Consider the following 20,094-nt stretch of genomic DNA (forward strand, 5'->3'; position numbering starts at 1 on the left):
ACTATTCAGGGTGAATACATTCCTGTTATTGCTGATGGTTTAATAAAGTCTTGGATACCCTGATTTGAGGCTTTAGACGTGTGTCTGTCCCATTTAACCCAAAGGTGGTGCCACAAATTGTTTTAAAGGGCATTCACAGTATTTCATCTTCATTTCTGTTCCACCAGCATGGTTGAGTTTCACTCCTGCCAATATCATCATAAACCTATGTGCTTGTAAAGGTAGGTCAGTGAGGACAGGACCAGGTCCTTGTTTTATCAGTTCACTTATTATCTGCCAAAACCCCATTCTGGTGGTTGTACTTTAGGGTTCAGTCTTTGGCAGTGCCATCAAGTTACTCTTGGTCACTGAAGAGTACAACTCAATGCATTTTCAGTGTCTATGCTCTTCTCTAATCGGTGTTTACATGCAGGGCTACTAATTCACCAGATGTGTTAAACGTAACCAGGTGATGGTTTCGCTGAATTTGTTTGATCTGTTGCCATGTCAATTTTGATCATTCCCAGGGGCATTTCTGTCTGGCTGCCTATTAGACTCCCACACCCTATGAGTCTGGGCTCGGCACACTCAACAGGAATGGAATAAAGTACAAATTTCTATTTTTAGTGTCATATTTCTCAAATAGTTATTTATAGAATATAATATAATTAGGCTTAATGTGCCTAGAGTTCATATGAGAGTTTCCATTCTAAATATTAATGGCTAGTTATGGTGATCTTGTAAGGTTAAATGGTATTAATAGAAAAACACATTAATTAAATGATTGTGCTTTTCCTAAACTGCTCTATTTGCTCTGTTACTTTACTGTAAGTGATGCTGATGTATTGCTGTGTCATAGTTGTTGTTTTCTTTCTTGTAAATTAGAGGCATTGGCAACCCTCTGATTACAACTGAGGGAAGTGTTAAGAGAGGCAGGATGTTACACCCCAGCGTATTGCTAGTTCTCTGTGATCTATACCTCAAGGAGAGCTCAAGGGTAACTGGCGTTATCCAGAAAGTCTGCTTTTACTTGTTCGGAACTTCTAATTTCTTTTGAAATTCATGAAAACTTTACTTACATTTGCACAGCTTGTTTGATATTCTATCTTCGTTCTGACAATGGCCAAACAAGGATCTGGCAATAAAGCCCCAAACATTGAACTCTTCATTAAGGTAAAGAGCCGAAAATTCTTTTTTCCACAAATTTATTCAAAATCTTTGTCTGTTGGTTGAATCAAAAGTGGATTCATTTTTCTTAGTTTATGCAGTTAGTTTTTGTTTAATTTTAATGTTATTTATTCAGATGCATTAATATATTTTTTTTACTTTTATTGCCCCTAAATTTTACAATATATTTCAAAGGTTCTGCCTAATAATCAATAAAAAAAGAAATGCCATATTTACATTTTGGATCTGTGCAGTGCCAAGCTTTAGATTTCTTTCACATTCTCTATGGATTGGGAAGCTGACAGTGACTGGTAGTGAGAGTGAAGTTTTAGATGATTAATGCAGTGATATTACACGAATATATGACTGCTCACCCTTATTTTCTTGTTGAAACAGAAGTCTTAAAAACAGTTCGAACACTGGCAGAGATGGTTGAAAAACTGAAAGAAGTGATCGGGCAGGGTGAAAGCTGGATTGACTCTGTGAACCAGCCCATAACAAACAACAGAAAGTCTCATTATGGTTCATTACCACCATCATGAATAAACTAGCTAAGCCAGGATTTTTCATTTCCCAGTTCCTATTTTAATTTCAGCGTTCGTTGACCACACCCTGTTTTTTTCCGTACATTCCTTACAAGTTCCCTGAAGTTTTGAGTGCATAGCTGTTTATATGCAGGTTCCAACGGAACTGATCAAGTTTCTGATATTATTATTGATCTTTCCTGTCTGTAAATAATAGGGGTTTTAAAAAGCATCACCGCTGAGGCCAGAGCTTCAAATGATTCAATTACTCACGTCATCACAAAGACATTAAATAAGTGCTGAAAATTGTAGCTCCTGCGTGCAGTATTAAACAATATTGAGAAGTTATAGTGGATCTTACAGTGGATTCCAGAAAATGCTCTTCCTGTAGGACTCTGAACAAACAAACTCTGAGAACAAATTATTGTTATTTTATACTGGTAAAGTCTGCAAGTGCCCATGTTTATGTAAGTTATATTACTTATCAATAACTGAACTATTCTATTTTATATTTACTTAATGTGTACCTCCATTTAATGGTGATCATATCCCGTTTAAACTCAATGTAATGTTTTAAAGCAATAAGTGTCAAAATGCTGTGAAGACTTTAGATACAACTAAGACTAAGATTGTGAAAATCTGCGCATGAATTAAGACCCTGGGAGGTGTTCAATAAAAAGAACTTACAGTTACACAGTACACATTCATTACATCCTCAGAGGGCATGAGCCTTACTTGCCAAATTAACTGTTTCGGTCAGAGAAGGGGATAAAGGACAACATAAAAAGAAATTTCAAAAAGACAAACTACTGCACATCTTTGTGAATGAGAGGGATGGAGAACAAAAAAAAAGCAGCAGAGTAAGTTACCAAGGAGAATATTCAAAGAAAGCTCACAACTTAATATTTTAAATTACTTTGGAAAGACAATATTAGTCAGCAACATGGACTTATAAATATGGGCGATGGCGACACGGGAAATGAAGGGACGAACATTCGAATAGTAACAATCATAGAATTAGATGCTAATCAATTACACTGCATCGATATTCACAATTGAGAAGGCAGGATAACATTCCTGTCAATTCATTGAAACTAATGCTTCAAAACAGATTTCCATACAAATTAATGTAACTAAATTCAGGGTGATCCTGAAAAAAATTACACCACATCCTCAGGATTCCACAGTTTTAAGGAAGTAGATAAAAGCAATGAAATTGTTCAAATAATAATTTTCTAGTGCTCTCAATTCCCACTTGGATTGGAAAATAGTGAAAGCTAAGAGAGGGTAAAAGGGGTGCCTTCAGTATTATTGGAAGCCATAAATAAGATTAGATTGAATAAATGCTTTGAAAGTTTTCAGTATAAAATTGTTTAGTGTAAAATGTTGCATTTATAAATTTGATGTCATGCTTGCCAAGTCTTTTTTTGAAAAAAAAAGTGGTAGAATTTTCGGCAACAGAACATGAATGAATGTCTTACATAAGCACTTCCAGAATGAATCTTTTGAGGAGCCCTCTGAAAAAGACTTAGTGAAAGTTGAAACTTATGCAAATGAAGACAAATATTTTAATGAGTTAAGGAGTTGGCTGAGGTTGATGAGACAGAAAACAGAGTATCTTTAATACTAATACAGTGTCTTTAATAATAATTTGTATGCTCTAAAATCCTTGTTTTACCAGGATGATAGCTGGACGTTTTTATGAGGAGATTACACAATACTACACAATAATACTAATAAGAATAATAATAATAGATTGTAGTCAATGTAACTGAAAAAAATGTAAGGATGACTGAACTGAAGTTCCCAAAACAGACAGATTTGATAGGGTAGATTGGAGTAAATTATTTCTGATGGAGGAGGAACATAGTCGAGCATACATGATCCGAACTTAGAGCCAAGGCTTTCAGTGCAGTGGGGTAATACTTTTGCATACAGAAAGAGCAGAGACTTTGGAATCCTATTTCAGAACGGAAACCAATGGTAGATCAATTGTTACATTTTAACCCCTGACACAAAATTAAGGTGTTGAAGTATATAGCAAAACTAAAGCAGAGAATTTGTTCACGTATCAGCCATGATCCCGTTGAGTAAAGGACTGATGTGACAGGCTAAATAATCTATTTTTAAAATATATTTCTATATTCTAAGATTTTTTTGCCCATTCTCTTAAAATTCCTATTCTTATTTCCAATGATCCATGGGGGAAAAATGGCTTTTAACCCGCACTGAGTGCAAAGTTAGACAACTTAATGTGTATATTATGATGGTGAGTGCCACTTTCTCCAAAATGACAGCCAAGCAGCAGGATGCACTATTCGACGTAGAATTAATCAATAAATGTACTATCATTGTCCTTCGGAGTGCTGACAACAAAAATAGCTTAATCTTGCCCCCACTGGATACATGGCTTCCCATACTTTGAAAAGTCATTAGTGAATTTTATCAGCTTTTCCTGATGGTCTTTTGGCAGTTCCTCTTTGACAGATACAGTACCTTATCTTGCAAGCCAGAGTGTCAGAATGTAAAACTCCAAGACCTTGTTATTTCAGATATACCTCATGCCAAATGATAAAATATTAATTCCAACGGTAAATTCTAGAATATGGAACATTATTTTTACTGTGTTAAGAAAAAGACATTTAAAATAACTGGTCTGTTGTGAGCCTTGATTATTAATACAATTGGAGCACCAGAAATAATTTCTACCTCTTTTGACTGGAATATTACTAGACGATTTTTATGTTAGTGAATTCGAAATTCCTATTAGGCCTAGCATTGTAAAAGAATGAAGTTTTATATATTTTGCATTTTGGTGAAGTTTCATGTATGGCATCTTCAGGCCTGGTTCTTTGAATGAAGGCAATTTGAAGCCATTTTTATACCTTCCATACTCTGGCCAATTGACTCATTTAAATAACTAATTTTTTTAAGAAACAATAGGACTTCATGCTCTTGCAAATTTACCTTATATAGAGAACATTTCGCTGTAATAAACACTGAAATGCTATTTGTGTTTCATTGTGAAACACTTTAAGATATCTGAGTGTAATGGAAATTGCCAGTTCATCGTCCTTTCCTGTTGGACCTGTTGGTAACTACAAAGGAAGTTTGGCTGTTCCTGATGTTGAGTGATCATCACAGTTTTCACTTCAGTGAGTGGAATATTACTGACCATATTGCATTAACTGCTGATTTATAATACAGTGTAATACTTTACTGAGAACATGAACTTCATGTTTTCTTTTTCTCTTCCCATTAGGCTAGTTTTGATGGAGAGAACATTGGAAACTGTCCATTTTGCCAACGCTTATTCATGGTTTTGTGGCTGAAAGGGGTTAAATTCAACGTAACAACAGTGGATATGAAAAAGTAAGTGCAGGATGGGAGCAACTTTGATTCAGAAATTTACTACACAGAAGAAGACTATGCAACGTGACTGGTGATGGCATTCTGTTGCATCCTGGTCATGACAGTACAATTTAAACTCACTTCCTTGGTCTTGGCCTTTTGGTTTTTAGACTATGACTCTTTAAGTGGTCATGTGAACGCATTTAATGCAATGGGGCTTTCTGCTTCAATTAGAATTTCAGATGGTGAGTTTCAGTCTGCCTTTCATTGCTTTGGAGGGTGTTTCTTCTATTCCCCTCTTATTCTTTCATTAATTAAGATAGATTTATTACTCCTAATTATTTATCTGTCTGTGAAAGAAATAGGTCTGTCCCTCTTCTTCATCCGGTCCAGGCTTCTTAAGATTTTAAATGATTTCATCAAACCTCCCTCAAACTTCCTCATTTCAAAGAAATCAACCTCAGCACCCAGCCTGTCCTCAGAACCAGAATTCTCCAACATCCTCACAAATCTCCACTCCACATTCTTGCATGGAATAACTGTGTGCAGAAATGTAGATTTGGCCTCATATTCCAGCATTACAGAGACACTGAAACCTGGAGCCTAAAGGGAAACTGCTGGAGGAATTCAACAGGTCAAGAAGCATTGGTGATAGTAGACTGGGTTATAACACTGCATCACGACCAACGGTGTGGAGGGAAGATCACCGGTATAAAGAGGTGAAAGGGTGGGGTCAAGCATGAGATGGTAGCTAATCGGTGGAGCTTGGTAAGGAGGGAGGTGATAAAAAGATGGAGTCTGTGGAAGGAGGAGGAACTTGAAGGTTAAAAACAGAAGCCTTTAGTGAATAAATAGAAACATATAATAATAAAAACACAGAGCAAATGAAGCCAGGTGGAGGGAGGGAAGGGGAAAGATAGAGATGTAGGCTGGAAGGTGATGTCAAAGTAGATAAGGGAAGGATGGTGGGCAGGTGGAATCACATGGTGGAGGGGATAGGGAGGGTAGGTAAGGGAAAGAAATTCAGGTGGATAGATGTGCCAGTGATGGAGAGATGGAAAACAAAAAGGCAAATAAAGGGAGAGAGAATCAAGGTGGAATGGTAAGAGCAGAAAAGGAACACAGGAGGTAGGTGTTACTTGAGATTGGAAAATTAGATGTTCGTATCACTTGGCATGGGCTACCCAAGCAGAATAATGAGGTATTGTTCTTCTAGTTTGTGTTTGGCCTCACCATGACAATGGAGAAGGTCAAGGACATACAGGATAGTGTAAGAATGGAAATGATTTGAAGTGACATACAACCAGAAGCTCAAGATGGCTCTTGTGGACAGAACGGTTGCCTTGTCTGTCTTTGGTCCTGTTGATGTAGAGGAAGCTGCCTTGAGAAGAATTGTTTTGACCCCTGAAGTGTGTTAAGGGATGTGGTGTAGGAGTAAGTGCCAGAGGATGGGTAGGGATATGTAGGAGGTTGAGAGGACCAGAGAACTATGGGGAGAGTGGTCACTGTAGAATGCAGACGTGGAGTTGCCGAGGAGAAGACATGATGGTTGATGGGATCACATTGTGCTAGCATCATCACCTGCCCTTTAATGTTTCAGTCAGTACAGAAAAATTTTCTTGTATTGGTTCTTAGCCACATTACCTACCTGTTCTTCTAGTGATCTATCGATCTGCATTCTAGGATTCTCTGTTTCTCTGTAGTTGTGAATAACCCACCTTTTTTTGTGTACTCTTCTGTCTTATTTCATCTCCTAAAGTGTACTTCACACGCTTCTCCAAATAAAGTGGCTACTTTTATGCCACCATGCATAGTTTCAATGACCAGTAATAACAATTGATCATGTTTTAAATCAAATATATTTTACCTACATGTCTTCAAAGACATTTATTGACCCCAAGAGATTGTGGGCAAGAAACAGCAGGTTAACATCGACATGTTGTGCCATTCTACCCCGAAAATGATTAGCAGATGTCACATTCTTTGTAAAGTTGCTCAGCACTGATAAAAGGCTGAGCAACTTTTCAAAGAACTCAGGCACTAAAGTGCATTTACTTTTGGCAGCCCGGCAAGCTACAATTAAAATAAACGTCTTTGAATTTCCACCAAATTCCTGCTCTGCAGCTTGTTTACCTGCACAGCCGATGTTCTCAGTATACTGAGATATGCTACTCTTTAGGATACTGTATGAACTGTATGTGTGGTTTCAAACATCAAGGAAGGACACCAGAACTGAGTGAGGCATTAACTGATGACTCCTTATTGAGTAGAATCAGTCCAGAGCAAAGCATAAACTTCAATTATAAAATGCCCTTGTGTTTCCAAATGCAAATGCTGGGAATCTGAAACAGAAACAGGAACATCTGGAAATGCTCAACAAACCAGGCAGCACTTGAGAAAGAGTCAAAATTTTTAGTTCAGCATTTACAGTTTATTATTTTGATAAATAAAACTCTCAATGTTAATTAACAAATATTTAAATCTGAGTACAAACTCGCAAACTGTCCCACTGGAATCAGAACTCACTGTTGGATAATTCGTACATTACATAGTATTGCTGATTGAATAACAAACATCAATTGATTCATAATTTTCACGTTTTGTGAGATCCCTATCCAATTTCTCATGTTTATCATATATCCAGTGTTGGACAAGCAGTAACTTCCTCTAACTGGGTATTGAAAAGATCAAGGCCACCACCTATGCTCCCCGTCAGAAATAGTGTTCCCTAGCCATCTCGTTCTCTGACAATCTCTGAAAATGATCCAAACTGTTCATAGCTTTGGTACCATATCTGAGATGAGCTTTGAAATTCATTTTCTTGCCATGCCTACGTCTGCCAGTTTCCACCCTGACAGAATAGTCTGGTGCTACCTCAACATGAGACAGGGACAGACCTGTGTATAGGAGCAGAAATCAGAAGCAGTAGACTGACCTTTCAGTAGGAAAATGGTTAAGGAACAGAGATCATTACTCCGTAAGTTTTAGATAAGGATAAGTATGGAGTTTGCAGGAGAATATTAATTTGGAGCAGGGTAATTACGAGAATTATTAGGGCGGAATTAGGGACAGTTAATAGGAAACAGCTATCTCTGAGGAAGTCTACATCTGATATGTGTAGAGCACTTAAAGACCACATGTAAAGAGTACAGGACAGGCATGTTTCAGTAAGAAGGAAGAACAAAGATAGCAGGTAAAGGAAACCTGGATGTTGAGAGGTGATGAATTTAATCAAGAAGAGGAAGGATTTTAGAGACCTAAAATCAAACAGAGCTTTTGAGGATTATAAAGAACCAATAAAGCAACATCATCAGCATAAAGCATGAGGATGCATCAGCAAGGGAGATGAGGCTGAGTACAGGGCTACGGTAGGAAACTTTGTCACATGATGTGAGTAGAATTATCTGCAGCTTAATGTGAAAAAGACTAAGGAGCTGGTGGTAGACTTGAGGAGAGCTAAGGTACCGGCAACCCCTGTTTCCATCCACGGTGTCAATGTGAACATGGTGGAGGATTACAAATACCTGGGGATACGAATTGACAATAAACTGGACTGGTCAAAGAACACTGAGGCTGTATACAAGAGAGGTCAGAGCTGTCTCTATTTCTTGAGGAGACTGAGGTCCTTTGACATCTGCCGGACGATGCTGAGGATGTTCTACGAGTCTGTGGTGGCCAGTGCGATCATGTTTGCTGTTGTGTGCTGGGGCAGCAGGCTGAGGGTAGCAGACACCAACAGAATCAACAAACTCATTCGTAAGGCCAGTGATGTTTGGGGAAGGAACTGGGCTCTCTCACGGTGGTGTCTGAAAACAGAATGCTGTCCAAGTTGCATGCTACCTTGGACAATGTCTCCCATCCATTACATAATGTACTGGGTGGGCACAGGAGTACATTCAGCCAGAGACTCATTCCACCGAGATGCAACACTGAGCGTCATAGGAAGCCATTCCTGCCTGTGGCCATCAAACTTTACAACTCCTCCCTTGGAGGGTCAGACACCCTGAGCCAATAGGCTGGTCCTGGACTTATTTCCTGGCATAGTTTACATATTACTATTTAACTATTTATGGTTTTATTACTAGTTATTATTTATGGTGCAACTGTAACGAAAACCAGTTTCCTCTGGGATCAATAAGGTATGACAATGACTATGACTAAAGAACTAAGAGAATTAAGAAAAACAGGAGGGGCCATGAAAAGTCCTTGCAAGTAGAATTAAAGAGAATCCCAAGGCATTCAATAAGTACATCTGGAGCAAGACAATAATACAGGAGTGAGTGAAACCACTCAAGATAAAGGAGGGAACAAGTGCTTAGTGGTGGATGTTGTGAGTGAAGTTCTAAATGAATATTTTGCATCAGTATTTACCAAGGAGAAAGATGTGTAAATAGGGAGATTAGTGTGGACCATGTTAATTTGGTAGGACATTTCCAGTTAGAGAAAGAGGTAGTGTTGGATCACTTAAAGCACATGAAGGTGGATAAGACCTCAGGGCTGATCAGATATACGCCAGGTTATTTAGAGCGGTAAGAAATAAGATTGCTGGTGCCATGACCGATATCTTCATGTCCCCTATAGCCACAGATGAGGTCCTTCAGGACTGGTGAATAGTCAATGTTGTTCCTTTTTCCAAGAAAAGATATAGGGATAATCATAGAAATTTTAAACTTGTAAGCCTCATTTCAGTGATAGGTAAGTTACTGGGGAGGATTCTTAAGGATGGAATTTTGAGCATTTGGAAAGCCATGGCATAATTATGGGGAATCAGCTTGGGTTTGTGCAGGGAAAGTTATGTCTTACAAATTGATTGAGTTTTTTGAGGAGCTGATGAAAATGATTGATGAAGGTAGAGCTGTGGAAGTTGTTTACATGGATTTTACCAAGACATTTTACAAGATCCCTCATGGGATACTCATCCTGAAGATTAAGATGCATGGGATCCATGGTGAATTGGCTATTTGGATTCAGAATTGGCTTACCCATAGAAGACAGAGGGTAATGGTCAATGGGACTTATTCTGGCTGGAGGTCCACGGAGATCTGTACCCGGACCTCTGCTGTTTGTGACACATAAATAAATAACCTGTATTTTAGTAAGTTTGCAGATGATACAAAGGTTGCTAGTGTTGTGGATTGTGTATAAGGCTGCCACAGGATACAGCAAGATACAGTATACATCCGTTGCAGATATGGGCAGAGATATGGCAGATGGAGTTCAACCTGGCCAATTGTGAAGTGTTGTACTTTAAGAGATCAAATATAAAGTAACAGCACACTGTTAATAGCAGGACTCTTAACAGTGTTGATGAGCACAGTAATCATGGGATCTAGGTATCCACTCCCTGAACGTGGCTGCACAGATTGATAGCATGGTAAAGAAGACATGCGATAAGCTTGCCTTTATTATTAAAGAAACTGAGATCAAGAGTCATGAAGTTAGGCTGGATTTGGAGTATTGTATTGAACTCTGGCTGCCCTGTTATCAGAAGGATGTCAAGACTTTAGAGGGGGTGTAGAAGAGGTTTACCAGATGCTGCCTGGATTAGAGGGCATACACTATAAGGAGAGACCGGACATTTATTGGTTGTTTTCTCTAGAGTGGTGAAGGAAGAGCAGAGATCTGATAGAGGTTCAAAAGTTCAAAGTAAATTTTTAACAAAATGCATATATGTCACCATAAACAACCCTGAGATTCATTTTCTTGTGGGCGTACTCAATAAATCCAAAAACCATAATGGAATCAATGAAAGACCACACCAACAGGATGGACAATCAGTGTGCAAAAGACAACCAACTGCATTATATGCTGCGGGTTGCACTGAGACTAATTCAAAAGAGGTATATTTAGAAGTGCAGAACATTGCCTTGGTTCACTGGCACCATCTTGGAAGCAGTTGATACGAGTACAGGAGTCACAGATAAAGTAGACAGCCAGTATCTTTTTCCCACAGTTGAATTGTCTAACACTAGAGGACATGTATTTAAAGTGAGATGGGGTAAGCTCAAAGGAGATCTGTGGGGCAAGTTTTTTGACAGAGTTGTGGGCATCTGGAATGTGCTGCCTCAGTGATGGTGGATCCAAATAGAGACGTTCAAGAGGCTCTGGGAGAGGCACATGTATGTGCAGAAAATAGAATGATATGAACATTGTGCTGGCAGGATGGATTAGTTTAGTTGGGCATTGACTACTAATGTCATGAATTTGGCATAACATTGTGGGCTGATGGGTTTGTTCCTGCGCTGTATTGTTCTACCCTAACATCATCTGAAGAGGACTGGTGTCAATTTTAGTTTGCTTGTGGTCCTGTCAAGCCCTTTGGTGCTTCTGCTATATTAAAGGATTTTTCTGAGGTCTCCCTGATCCTACCTGATCTAATCTAGATTTGACACATAGATATGTGGGGTTCTTATCTGCTTCTCTTGAAGAGGTCTAGCATGTTGCTCAGATGAACTGAACTCCTATTGTGGTTTTGAAAAATGCATCACCATCTTCTTAAAGCAACCAAGGCTGGTTGCTGAATATTGTTATTGATTGCCACTTCTACAAAAGGCAAACTTGATGGTTAAGATTAACCAGCTAGAAAAGATTTCTCCCACCCCCCAGAATGATAATTCATTAACCAGTATAAATCAGCAACCATCTGGTGAGTTGCTGGGCTCAGATACAGATACACACAGCAGATTGCATATATCCTTTACTGGCTGTGAATACTCAGAGACAAAATACTAACATTGAAAGTCAGTCAGAATATTTTTGTTAAAAAACAGAATTCCATAAGGCAGTTAAGTGCTAAACTGATTAGAATGGGGTCTCAGTGCATTCACATCTATTGGTTACCATTTCCCCTCTACCCCCAGCCCATTCACTACCACCCACTGCTGACAAAAGATTTCAGTTGGAGAGCTGGTTACAATCTGTTAAGGATCCGGCCTGAACACTGGGTCGAAGGGCCTCTGCTGGTAGCTCTGGATCACAACAGTCTTTAATTTTTGCTTTCTTTCACCTGGCCATGTGGGTTCTGGCCCAGCCCCTTTCCTTTTTGGACTTCCTCTAATTACCTGCTTGTCTCCTCATTTGCACTCACCTGTTTCTAATTTTCACTCATTACCCTGTCCATTTAAACCCCGCCTTGACGAGCATTCTCTTCCAGTTTGTCTCAGTTCTGACCTGTGTTGTTCTAGCCTGTCATTGCACTTTTACCAACTGATTTTGCCTGATTCCATGTTTTGGATTTTGCCCGTTCTTGGACCTGATTTTTACCTGTGCACTCTGGATTGTTTGCCCTCGCCTGGCAACCTTTCCTGGTAAGACCTCTGCCTGCCATTTTGGATTCGTGCTTGCCTTCTGTTTTTGAAAGATTGTTGCCTTTGTGCTCCCTAATTAATCCTGGTGAAAGAGTATTCATTGGTCTGCACTTGAGTCCCACTGAAACCCGACAGAACCCGACAACAATCACCCAAAGCTATAAGAGCCATTTTAATGAGACCAACAGTGTAAAACCCCTAAACCTCGCATCTATCATGATAAGCTAAGTCTGCCATTGATTTCCAGTAATGAAACCAGGAAATGTTGGGAGGTAAAACAGGCAGAACTTAAGAATGTTTAATAAAAAACCTAAAGATAGGTCATTGACCTGAATAATTTTTCTCTTTTCTATATTGCCTGCAATACTGAGCATTCCCAGAATTTTCTATTTTCCTTTAGATTTCCAGTGAAAAAACTTTTTTTCTGTATAGGTCTCCCAGTTCTGCACTCAAGAGAAACAACGTGTTATACATTTTAGGCTGCATTGAGGCTTGCAACCAGAATATTCTAAGGTTGGAGGAAATTGTCAGAACATGGAGTTAAGGACAACACGTAGCATCCATCTGTCAGTTGCTCTTGAGTCAAATGAAAATCAAGTGATCACTTCATTAAGTTGTTGGCAATGAAGGATAATCTCAGAGACTGATCTTGAAACCATCTTTCTAAATGGTCTTTAACCATTCTCACATCAAAAATACTGGCCTTGATGACATTCCTGGTGGGAATCAGTAAGAAATGCTGGGCCAATTAACCATGAGGAGAGGATGAGCTGATTAGCTTGTGGCATAATCGGCCAGTTTGTGATAAGTAGGAACATAGTTCCATTGTCTCTTCTGGGTTCACCGCCTGATATGTTGAATCCTATTATGTACATAAACATAGAATATTCTTGTTTCATTAAATATATAATCAAACACAGCCTTACTATTGGTTTAAAAAAAACTTGATCTCATTTATTTCTGTGTCTAGTTCTTTGGTTATCTTCTCTGCCATCTCAACTACTAGAACAGCTGCATACAGTTCAAGTATTGGCATGTTCAGATCTGGTTTGGGAACAAGATTTGTCTTGCCCGGGATGAATCCAACTTCATTATATCCATCAGTATAATCTTCAGTGTGATCTTCAGGTATCCAACAGCTTTAATTGGTGTGTCAAAGAAGATGCAGACCTCTTTCCTTCAGGCTGCAGGTAGCAGAATTGTTGTATAGGTTCTTGGAATCTTCAAATCTGAAGGGAAGAACATCAGTGCTGCCACTTTTCATGTTTCTCTTTAGGGAGTGAAACATCCCAACCACAAGTGGCTCAGGTCAACTCTCTTAACATGAAGTGTCTGGGCAAGCAAATCCAAAAGAGTGAAGTAGGGTGTGGGTAGTTGATAGCACATCATGACACATAAAGGGTCTTTCAGCATCAGCAACTTGGAAAGTGAGGGTGTCGGTAATGAAACCCCACATAAGGCCCAGACTGTGCTGCATAGCAGGGAGGTCCTGTCCAAGATCAAGATTCTGTAGGCTGAGGGATTAGTTGATTCAGGTTCTGCTGTCTGTTATTTGGTAGAAGTTATCATAGAGAGCAGAAAGGAAAGAGAGCTACCCAACTGTTTAACTCATCTTTGCTAAATACTTTCTTCATGATTTAAAGGAAGATCTCATCTTCAATGGAAGGTGCTAATTTATAATCAACTTCCGAGTGACAGAAGACCAGGTTGCCTTAATCTGGTTGAGCAGAAGTAAGTATGCCCAGGCATTTAGTTTGCTTGCCTACAATCTTTTCTTTCCTACATATTCTACTCTCACAGGGTCTGAAATGGTTTGGGCATCATTCTCCAGGACATTAGTCTTAAATGTGCTGACAGTGGGCCAATGAGCACCATCAAGTCAGACTTCATCCACTATGACCCAACCCAGGTCCAATCGTTGGGCATAAGGTGCATTGTGCCAATCATTGTCTTTCCTGATCTGGACTGACCACCAGAACTTCATATCCATTCAACAGACCCACCAACTCAACCCACATCAGGCTTGCTAGGCCCTCATCTTCTCACAAATCATCTTTAGCATCTCTTAACAACCCAGCTCCTGGAACACTAAGATGGACACCTTGTCATGACAGTTCAACCAAGCTGAAATGGTGATGGACCTTCAACCCATCATTCTATCCTTGCAGATTCTTGTTCTGATCATCTGGGATCTTGAGAACCAGATCTGCCAGACCTTACAGCATTTTCCTGTACCAGCCAACACACTAGAGAACTGCACGTACATGCCACCAGCCATGGATTCCGAGGCACTGCAGTGGGCTGACTCTTCATCCCTCTCTGGACATTTAGGAGCATGACTCTAGATTTTCTGCGATGCCGGATTTAGTGGCCCAACATGATTGCTGGTGTTCGTCAGTTTGTTGCTATGTGCCCTCAATGTGCCCAGTCCAATTCTTCCAACCATCTGACCCAGGCTTCTCTGGTCTCTACTGGTCCCTAAATGCCCATAGTCCCATATTGCCATGGATATCATCATTGGTTTCCCTCCTTCCGATGGGGCTGTGATGATCACGACAGTGGTGGACCAGTTCTACAAGGCAACCCATTTCATTGCCCTCCCCAAATGTCTGTCAGCCGGTAGAACAGTTCTCCAATGTGTAGTTCACCTCCATGGTTTTCCTCAGGACATTGTGTCGAACTGCAGCCCACAATTTGCCACTCGCTTTTGCTCCCCTTCTCCATGTTTCAGTAAGTTTGTTCTCTATGACATGCAGACCTATGGTCTGTCAGAAAAAAAAACAGCATGTTAAGAAGTTTCTGCAATGCTTTGTCACCACAAACCTTTTGATATGGAAGAAGTATTTTCCCTGGGCCAAACTGTCCCACAATCTACACATTTCCTCTGCCATGATATGTTACCCTTTGAAGTGCTTCATGGCTACCAGCCCCCATTGTTCTCCATAAGGAAACAATGATGGAGGGCCCATCACCAGGGCTTGGTTCGCCACTGCTGTAATGCTTGGAAGAGAGCATGGAGGGCCATCCTAGTTGCCAACTGCACCTACTGCCACCAGGCCAACTGCTGGCAGTGCCCAGTCAGATTACCTCGACCTGGGGAATGAGATCTGTAACTGCACATAGACCCCGGCAAGCTCTTGCCCTGGCTTATTGATCCCTTCAAGATCACCAATTTGCATCAATCCAGTCAGCTACCATCTCCATATGTCACCATCCCTCAGGATCATACCTCCCTTCCATGTATCCCACCTCGAGCCTGTTAGTCACAGACCTGCTAACCCACCTGAGCCTGCACCTTTGATACCTTGGATCACGGAGGGTGGTCCAATGTGCAAGATACACCGGGTGATGGATTTATGTTGTCATGGATGGGGGGTGCAGTATCTGGTTGACTGGGAAGGACGTGGCCTGAAGGAGAGATCTTGGGTGCCATCTAGTTCGGGCCCATCACTCATCAAGATTTCAATCAGACCCACCTGGATTGTCCTGGGCCGTCAAGTGCTAGCCATAGGAGGAGGTGTCCTGTCAGGCCTGCACAGGCAGGTACCTCCCAGTGTCCACACAGCTTACAGGAGTCACCTGCCACTCATTTCCAACTTGTCACCTGTAGCTCATCCACTCAGCTCTCATCCACAGTCCTTATTCACCCATCAAACCAGCCAGCCTCCTAGCCTTCTTATATCTTGTTGCCATGTCATGTTGAGTATCCATCCTCTCCTGTTTTGTGACTCCTCATGGTTTGTTATTTTGCAGTTTATTATTAAAGTTATTGCTCAACACTAAAGCATCTCTACTTCTCTGCGTCTGGGTCAAGCCACCTCAGCAGTTCCTGACAGGATAGGGGACATAATGCTTTATTTAATATTTGAAACCTTCAGTTATCCACTGTTGTGCATATTGTTCAGTAGCTTCTCCACTATGGGATTTATTCCTCTTGCTGTGTCCAAGAAACTCAGTACTTGTAGGTAACCCTTGTTTTTGCAGCTTGCTCTTCTGCAACAGATCCGTGAGCTCCTCTAACTTCTATAGTTTCTTGAGTGAGAGCTTTGGAAAATTATCGAGTCTACTGAAGAGAGATTCTTTGATTGCCTATGAAGAGCCATAGCATTTGTAAACCTGCAGCTGGATTACTAATGTGAACTGCCCTTGCCCTTCCTGTGTGTTGCAGTGACTCCCCATCAAGCCACCTACAGAGAAGATCTAGCTCTTCACTAGGCTTGATACTTGGTCCTTGGACAGCATTGCAAAAACTTGACTTCCAGGACAGATTGCTAGCAGACTGATTGATGAACACTTTCACTTCTGCTGTGACTAGGTCTCAACGAGCCAGATACCAAGAAAAATCTAAAGCACCTGCATTCCTGAATGAGAGCATTGTGGAGACTGGTTTGCCAAATGTGTGTCCTGGGATGGATAAAAGTTCAGCCTATCCATGAGGTTGGCATCAGTAGCAACTCTTGTCTGAGGTCTTTGTTGTGGTGAAACTCCAGAAGGGGGTGCTGTGGCCTTTGCTGCTGTAGGCATTGATTGTCAATACCTGGCCTATGTGAAAGGCATATCGGCCTCCTGCTGTGGACAGCTACTCCATGCAAAGCTGGAGCACTTTTTTCTAGCCAAAAAGCATTTGAACATATTCTTTACTAAGATGATTTGGCTGCTGTGATGGCAAAGCATAAATGATTCCAGGTACAGGCTCATCGTGGTCTAAATCAGCAGCTGCTGCTTCATACACTTTTGCTTCTGCTGAGGTGACCTCAGCTTTATGCTCTTCCTTGAGCACAGTTAACATACCCTCTACACTTGCTGTCTCCATGTCTAATCAATCTTTCTCCATTTCTATACATGCTTTCTCGATTTTGCATCTGAACTTTGTGCTTAGCATACACTGCTTTCATTTAGCTGCTTCAGTGTGAGCTTCTGCTGCAATTAAACAAATTGTGGTTTTGTTATGCAAATTGTGGTTGAAACGTTCAAAGGTCAAGTTTAATGTCAGAGAAATGTATACAATATACATCCTGAAATGCTTTTCCTTCGCGAAACATCCACAAAAACAGAGAAATGCCCCAAAGAATGAATGACAGTTAAACATGAGAACCCCAACCCCCCCCCAGCTCCCCGCCCCGCATGTAAGCGGAAGTGAGTAACGATCCCCCTCCCCCAACCAGCAAAAATAAACGCGCATCAGTACAATCACCGAGCCCAAGCGTGTGCTAAGCAATGGCAAAGACACAGACCAAAGTTACCCCAAAAGCTTCACATTTCATCTGAAATTTGACAATCCACAGGTTCTCTCCCACCCTGGCAAGGGAGAGGGAGGTGTCCCCCATTTTCACAACGAGCGGAAGACATAACAACAACCCGCTGGTTTACGATCTTAAAAATCCGTTTCATTGCTTTTTTTGAGCTCTGTGTCTGAAGGTCGCAAAGACCTTGGGTCTTCGGGCCCACAGCGAAAGATTTTCTGGCCTCCCTGATGACACATGAGTCTCCTGCTGTGACACCGATCCTCAATCCACCCGTCTCCAGAGCTCCGAGATCTTAAACTGCCGAATATGATCAAGATTTTCAGGCCAAATCCTCGGCATGTTGAATAGCGGCCAGTCATGGAACCCTGAGAACAGGCCCATTCCCGCAACGAACCGAAGCCTGCGTGTAACTCCAGGTCAGGGTCTTCAAAAGAAGCCTGAAAAGCAAAAATAAAGATATTAAAGGTAGAAATAGAGCTGTTAGGTGCCATCATCCCTCCTGAGCTCAAGCTTTGTTCAAGCTTTCCAAAGACGTGATCAATGAGCCACATTCTCACCTGATTTCCAGATCCTGGTAATCAATATTGATTGTGTAGGAAGGTGACATTATCACCTGTGACATTCAGACGCGTCTCCAGTCCATGGGTGACGCCTTTGAAGATGAGTTATCTTTTCAGTCTACTGCCCTTATAGTGATTATGTACAGAACTATGCTGAGAGAGAAGTTTTCTTCAGGGTTTTTAACGGAACTTTCAACCTGTGATAAGATATTGCTGTTTCAAGGGCGTATAAAGAGGATGGAGATGAATGTCTTCCCAATGTGTGGCTTCAAGTCAAATCAACAAGAAATTACATTAAAAACTTTTTATAAACAGGAAGTGATGCTGATATAAAATGAGCTGTCCCACAGGAGGCTAGAACAACCTGTGATTAACAATGTTAATTTAAGGTTAACCTGACATATGGGCTCTGCTTCTCTTTCTTTTGTTGCCACTTTTCTGTTTCAAGTTACCATATTAGTTTAAGGGTGTCTGTAGCTTAGCACTTCTGGCCTCCTCAGGAGAGAAACTAACATTGAATATTAACTTCAATGTTAGTTCTCTTGCTTATACGACATTTAGAACCACATGGATTGAGTATAAGTTGTACAATGTAGCACAGCATTTTGAAACTTGGCATCTCAGAATATCGAATAAAATTTGTCACTGGCAATTAGCAGTGAGTAGGGACTTTTGTTCGTATCTGAGGTATTTTGCATTCTTACCTCCACTCCTTACAGGAGTCACATATTTCAATCAACTTACACCTGTTCTAATTCTCATAGGAGACCTGCAGAATTGCTTCACCTAGCTCCAGGCACCAATCCACCATTTCTTATTTTCAATGGGGAATTAAAAACTGATTTCATCAAGATTGAAGAGTTTCTTGAAGAGACGTTGGCTCCACCCAGGTATAAAATATAGAATATAATATAAATAAAGTTGTAAATAATAATAATAATACTTTAACTCAGTTAGATACTCTTGAAATTTGCTAGCAGTAGTGGTTTAGGGAATCACTAGAATATGGGATAAGAAATGGATTAATTTAGAACACATTTGGCACGTGGCCAAGTGGTTACGGCATTCGTCTAATGATCTGAAGGTTGCTAGTTCGAGGCTTGGCTGAGGCAATGTGTGTGTCCTTGAGCAAGGCACTTAATCACACATTGCTCTACGACAACACTGGTGCCAAGCTGTATGGGTCCTAATGCCCTTCCCTTGGACAACGGTGGCGTGGAGAGGGGAGACTTGCAGCATGGGCAACTGCCAGTCTTCCATACAACCTTGCCTAGGCCTGCGCCCTGGAAACCTTCCAAGGCGCAAATCCATGGTCTCACGAGACTAACGGATGCTTATTAATTTAGAATTCATTTAAACTATTATTTGGACCTGGCAGGCTGAAGGGCTTGTTTCTATTTTGTATTCCTCTGTGACTTTCACAAGGTTTCATCAGATAAAGCATAAAAATGTGAATGGAGTACAGCTATTATGATAATATGATATTCTGATGATATGCTATCTGATTATTTGGAAATTATGACAGTGTTAAGCTAGCTATTTTCTTATCCATTTTCCGAAATTACAAGTTTACTTTTCCTACTTTCCATGTTTTTGACTTTGGATTAACTTGGATTACATGGAATTTTGGCCAAAACTATTATCCAAAATGGCCTGATTGATATGAGAAAGGTAGAGATGAACAATGCCATCCATTTTCCTTTAACCTTTGTATCTGGTGAGTTCCCTACCATAGCCTCAAATCCAAACTGCAAGACTCTTCCAGTCTTACATGGAGCTAGCTGAACTGTAATAGATAGTTAGAAAAAGCATCAGCTTTATGTCATTGCATTGTTTTCTATTGTATAAACATACTGAGTCAGTCAGGGTGTTGCATGAGATTCCTCAATAATGTAGAGTGAGGTATCAATTATCCACCAACAAAGTTAACAGTGAGGAATACAGTTGTCTTCTTGACCCA

General features: G+C 40.5%; 1 protein-coding gene across 3 annotated transcripts in view; it reads left to right on the forward strand.

The window, feature by feature from the left end:
* Positions 1 to 20,094, forward strand: part of LOC134352942 (chloride intracellular channel protein 2-like) — a 60,538-nt gene that overhangs the window by 18,838 nt on the left and 21,606 nt on the right. The window contains exons 1-4 of one of the 3 annotated variants that reach the window (XM_063060596.1): positions 871 to 976; positions 1,069 to 1,152; positions 4,933 to 5,042; positions 18,899 to 19,024. In XM_063060596.1, the coding sequence (XP_062916666.1) occupies positions 1,099 to 1,152; positions 4,933 to 5,042; positions 18,899 to 19,024 (290 nt within the window). In that variant the 5' untranslated portion in view covers positions 871 to 976; positions 1,069 to 1,098. Of the gene's footprint in view, positions 1 to 870; positions 977 to 1,068; positions 1,153 to 1,918; positions 2,138 to 4,932; positions 5,043 to 18,898; positions 19,025 to 20,094 lie in introns of those variants that run through there. The other 2 variants (XM_063060598.1, XM_063060599.1) reach the window with 2 other exon arrangements.

Source organism: Mobula hypostoma, chromosome 10, assembly GCF_963921235.1.
Source record: "Mobula hypostoma chromosome 10, sMobHyp1.1, whole genome shotgun sequence".
NCBI lineage: Eukaryota > Metazoa > Chordata > Chondrichthyes > Myliobatiformes > Myliobatidae > Mobula > Mobula hypostoma.